This window comes from Coregonus clupeaformis, chromosome 18 (genome assembly GCF_020615455.1).
Source record: "Coregonus clupeaformis isolate EN_2021a chromosome 18, ASM2061545v1, whole genome shotgun sequence".
Lineage (NCBI taxonomy): Eukaryota > Metazoa > Chordata > Actinopteri > Salmoniformes > Salmonidae > Coregonus > Coregonus clupeaformis.
Window position 1 is genome coordinate 4540123 of NC_059209.1, and position 6000 is coordinate 4546122.

The 6000-nt window shown below is 44.7% G+C and overlaps 1 protein-coding gene across 3 annotated transcripts in view; it reads left to right on the plus strand.

The window, feature by feature from the left end:
* LOC121587158 (dorsal-ventral patterning tolloid-like protein 1) overlaps positions 1-3760 on the plus strand; it is a 60511-nt gene extending 56751 nt beyond the window's left edge. For all 3 annotated transcript variants that reach the window (XM_045226736.1, XM_045226737.1, XM_045226738.1), the window contains 2 exons: positions 3325-3503; positions 3651-3760. In XM_045226736.1, the coding sequence (XP_045082671.1) occupies positions 3325-3503; positions 3651-3760 (289 nt within the window). The remainder of the gene's footprint in view (positions 1-3324; positions 3504-3650) is intronic.
* Positions 3761-6000: the final 2240 nt, after the last annotated feature.

Genomic DNA, 6000 nt, shown 5'->3' on the forward strand with positions numbered 1-6000 from the left:
TGCTTCCACTGGGCATTCCACTGATTTCAAAACTCGGTCCTCCAGAAAGTGGAGAGCCTTAGCAACATTTGTGAAGTTCTTCGTGATATCTTTCAAAAAAGCTGCTTTATAAAGGATTACCTACACCTTCGAAAGTTTTTGAAAGCCAAGTTAACAAACAGATCACCGACCATTTCGAATCCCACCGTACCTTCTCCGCTATGCAATCTGGTTTCCCGAGCTGGTCATGGGTGCACCTCAGCCACGCTCAAGGTCCTAAACGATATTATAACCGCGATCGATAAAAGACAGTACTGTGCAGCCGTCTTCATCGACCTGGTCAAGGCTTTTGACTCTGTCAATCACCGCATTCTTATTGGCAGACTAAATAGCCTTGGTTTCTCAAATGACTGCCTCGCCTGGTTCACCAACTACTTCTCAGATAGAGTTCAATGTGTCAAATCGGAGGGCCTGTTGTCTGGACCTATGGCAGTCTCTATGGGGGTGCCACAGGGTTCAATTCTTGGGCCGACTCTATTCTCTGTGTATATCAATGATGTCGCTCTTGCTGCTGGTGACTCTCAGATCCACCTCAATGCAGACGACACCATTTTGTATACATCTTGCCCTTCATTGGACACTGTGTTAACAAACCTCCAAACGAGCTTCAATTCCATACAACACTCCTTCCGTAGCCTCCAACTGCTCTTAAACGCTAGTAAAACTAAATGCATGCTCTTCAATCGAAGGCTGCTTGCACCCACCCACCCGACTAGAATCACTACTCTCGGCGGATCTGACTTAGAATATGTAGACAAATACAAATACCTAGGTGTCTGGTTAGACCGTAAACTCTCCTTCCAGACTCACATTAAGCATCTCCAATCCAAAGTTAAATCTAGAATCGGCTTCCTATTTCGCAAAACAAAGCCTCCTTCACTCATGCTGCCAAACATGGCCTCGTAAAACTGACTATCCTACCGATCCTTGACTTCGGCGATGTCATTTACAAAATAGCCTCCAACACTTTCACAGCAAATTGGATTTTTACATTTTAGTCATTTTAGCAGACGCTCTTATCCAGAGCGACTTACAGTTAGTGAGTGCATACATTTTTCATACTGGCCCCCCGTGGGAAACGAACCCACAACCCTGGCATTGCAAGCGCCATGCTCTACCAAATGAGCTACAGGAGGTCTATCACAGTGCCATCCGTTTTGTCTCCAAAGCCCCATATACTACCCACCATTGTGACCTGTACCCTCTCGTTGGCTGGCCCTCACTACATATTCGTCGCCAAACCCACTGGCTCCAGGTCATCTATAAATCTCTGCTAGGCAAATCCCCGCCTTATCTTAGTTCATTTGTCACCATAGCAACACCCACCCGTAGTCTGCACTCCAGCAGGTATATCTCACTGGTCATCCCCAAAGCCAACACCTCCTTTGGCCGCCATTCCTTCCAGTTCTCTGCTGCCAATGACTGGAACGAATTGCAAAAATCCCTGAAGCTGGAGCCTCTTATCTCCCTCACTAACTTTAAGCATCAGTTGTCAGAGCACCTTACCAATCACTGCACCTGTACACAGCCCATCTGTAATTAGCCCACCCAACTACCTCATCCCCATATTGTTATTTATTTTGCTAATTTGCACCCCAGTATCTCTATTTGCACATCATCTTCTGCACATCTATCACTCCAGTGTTAATTACTAAATTGTAATTATTTTGCACTATGGCCTATTGATTGCCTTACCTCCATAACTTACTACATTTGCACACACTGTATATATATTTATTTCTGTTGTATTTTTGACTTTGTTTTGTTTTACCCCATATGTAACTCTGTTGTTGTTTTTATCGCACTGCTTTGCTTTATCTTGGCCAGGTCGCAGTTGTAAATGAGAACTTGTTCTCAACTGGCTTACCTGGTTAAATAAAGGTGAAATTTAAATAAAATTTAAATAAAACATACTAAGCAGCTCCTGTTATAGACAGACGCGTGCTACATGGCAGACCAATCCGAACTCATCTCTCTGCATGTCCAGCCCATTCATTATCTCATCCAATCATGGCTGTCTTTTTTCTGTGGCTAAACCAACTAGGCTCTTAATTTAACCATTTTATTCATATTTACAGATGGCATACAAGTTTGTTATTAAGGCACATAAAAGTTCACATGTTCCAGAATGTTCCATTTCTGCCAAAAAACTCTCCTGTGAAGTAGTGACATGCGACATACGCCTAGTTTCCTTTCTGTTTCTCTCTCTCTCTCTTTCTCTCTCTCTCTCTTTCTCTCTCTCTCTCTGTTTCTCTCTCTCTCTTTCTCTCTTTCTCTGTTTCTCTCTCTCGGTTTCTCTCTTTCTGTTTCTCTCTCTCTGTTTCTCTCTCTCTGTTTCTCTCTTTCTGTTTCTCTCTCTCTCTCTTTCTCTCTCTCTCTTTCTCTCTTTCTCTGTTTCTCTCTCTCGGTTTCTCTCTTTCTGTTTCTCTCTCTCTGTTTCTCTCTCTCTGTTTCTCTCTCTCTGTTTCTCTCTCTCTGTTTATCTCTATCTGTTTCTCTCTCTCTATTTCTCTCTCTCTCTCTGTCTCTCAATTCAATTCAATTCAATTCAATTCAATTTCAATTCAATTCAATTCAATTTCAATGTAAGGGTTTTATTGGCATGGGAAACGTGTGTTAACATTGCCAAAGCAAGTGAAGTAGATAGTAAACAAAAGTGAAAAGGACAATTCCTAAAGAAAATGTGTATGCTTGCTTCAGAAAACCATTGACAATAGTAATAGCAATAGTGAAAGAAAAAACACTCTCTCTCTCTCTGTTTCTCTCTCTCTCTGTTCCTCTCTCTCTCTCTCTCTGTTCCTCTCTCTCTCTCTGTTTCTCCCTCTCTGTTCCTCTCTCTCTCTCTGTTTCTCCCTCTCTCTGTTCCTCTCTCTCTCTCTGTTTCTCCCTCTCTGTTCCTCTCTCTCTCTCTGTTTCTCCCTCTCTGTTCCTCTCTCTCTCTCTCTCTGTTCCTCTCTCTCTCTCTGTTTCTCCCTCTCTGTTCCTCTCTCTCTCTCTGTTTCTCTCTCTCTCTGTTCCTCTCTCTCTCTCTGTTTCTCCCTCTCTGTTCCTCTCTCTCTCTCTGTTTCTCCCTCTCTGTTCCTCTCTCTCTCTCTGTTTCTCCCTCTCTGTTCCTCTCTCTCTCTCTGTTCCTCTCTCTCTGTTCCTCTCTATCTCTCTCTCTGTTTCTCTCTCTCTGTTCCTCTCTCTCTCTGTTTCTCCCTCTCTGTTCCTCTCTCTCTCTCTGTTTCTCTCTCTCTGTTCCTCTCTCTTCCTGTCTTTGTCTCTTTGTTCCTCTCTCTCCAGATGTTGCTCCTACGTGGGTCGTCGTGGTAACGGTCCTCAGGCGATATCGATAGGGAAGAACTGTGATAAGTTTGGCATCGTGGTTCATGAGTTGGGTCACGTGATCGGATTCTGGCACGAACACACCCGGCCCGACCGAGACGACCACGTCACCATCATCAGAGACAACATACAACCAGGTAACACACACACACACGGACGAATACACACACACACACACGGACGAATACACACACAGACACGGACGGACGGACGAACACACACAGACACGGACGGACGAATCATCTTGTTTACTGTGTCAGTCCTGTGTGTGTGTGTGTCTCCAGGTCAGGAGTATAACTTCCTGAAGATGGAACCAGGAGAGGTGAACTCACTTGGAGAGCCGTACGACTTCGACAGCATCATGCATTATGCTAGGAACACCTTCTCACGGTAACACACCGACAGCATCATGTATTATGCTACGAACAGCTTCTCACGGTAACACACTGACAGCATCATGTATTATGCTAGGAACAGCTTCTCACGGTAACACACCGACAGCATCATGTATTATGCTAGGAACACCTTCTCACGGTAACACATCGACAGCATCATGCATTATGCTAGGAACACCTTCTCACGGTAACATACTGACAGCATCATGTATTATGCTAGGAACACCTTCTCACGGTAACACACCGACAGCATCATGTATTATGCTAGGAACACTTTCTCACGGTAACACACTGACAGCATCATGTATTATGCTAGGAACACCTTCTCACGGTAACACACCGACAGCATCATGTATTATGCTAGGAACACCTTCTCACGATAACACACCGACAGCATCATGTATTATGCTAGGAACACCTTCTCACGGTAACACACCGACAGCATCATGTATTATGCTAGGAACACCTTCTCACGGTAACACACCGACAGCATCATGTATTATGCTAGGAACCCCTTCTCACGGTAACACACCGACAGCATCATGTATTATGCTAGGAACACCTTCTCACTGTAACACACCGACAGCATCATGTATTATGCTAGGAACACCATCTCACGGTGACACACCGACAGCATCATGTATTATGCTAGGAACACCATCTCACGGTAACACATCGACAGCATCATGTATTATGCTAGGAACACCTTCTCACGGTAACACATCGACAGCATCATGTATTATGCTAGGAACACCATCTCACGGTGACACACCGACAGCATCATGTATTATGCTAGGAACAGCTTCTCACGGTAACACACCGACAGCATCATGTATTATGCTAGGAACAGCTTCTCACGGTAACACACCGACAGCATCATGTATTATGATAGGAATAGCTTCTCACGGTAACACACCGACAGCATCATGTATTATGCTAGGAACACCTTCTCACGGTAACACACCGACAGCATCATGTATTATGATAGGAATAGCTTCTCATGGTAACACACCGACAGCATCATGTATTATGCTAGGAAGACCTTCTCACGGTAACACATCGACAGCATCATGTATTATGCTAGGAACAGCTTCTCACGGTAACACACCGACATCATCATGTATTATGCTAGGAACCCCTTCTCACGGTAACACACCGACAGCATCATGTATTATGCTAGGAACAGCTTCTCACGGTAACACACCGACAGCATCATGTATTATGCTAGGAACACCATCTCACGGTGACACACCGACAGCATCATGTATTATGCTAGGAACACCATCTCACGGTAACACATCGACAGCATCATGTATTATGCTAGGAACAGCTTCTCACGGTGACACACCGACAGCATCATGTATTATGCTAGGAACACCATCTCACGGTAACACAACGACAGTATCATGTATTATGCTAGGAACACCATCTCACGGTGACACACCGACAGCATCATGTATTATGCTAGGAACACCATCTCACGGTAACACATCGACAGCATCATGTATTATGCTAGGAACACCTTCTCACGGTAACACACCGACAGCATCATGTATTATGCTAGGAACACCATCTCACGGTGACACACCGACAGCATCATGTATTATGCTAGGAACACCATCTCACGGTAACACATCGACAGCATCATGTATTATGCTAGGAACACCATCTCACGGTGACACACCGACAGCATCATGTATTATGCTAGGAACACCATCTCACGGTAACACAACGACAGCATCATGTATTATGCTAGGAACACCATCTCACGGTGACACACCGACAGCATCATGTATTATGCTAGGAACACCATCTCACGGTAACACATCGACAGCATCATGTATTATGCTAGGAACACCTTCTCACGGTAACACATCGACAGCATCATGTATTATGCTAGGAACACCATCTCACGGTGACACACCGACAGCATCATGTATTATGCTAGGAACAGCTTCTCACGGTAACACACCGACAGCATCATGTATTATGCTAGGAACAGCTTCTCACGGTAACACACCGACAGCATCATGTATTATGCCAGGAACCCCTTCTCACGGTAACACACCGACAGCATCATGTATTATGCCATGAACCCCTTCTCACGGTAACACGCACACAGCATCATGTAGTATGCTAGGAACACCTTCTCACGGTAACACACCGACAGCATCATCTATTATGCTAGGAACACCTTCTCACGGTAACACACCGACAGCATCATGTATTATGCTAGGAA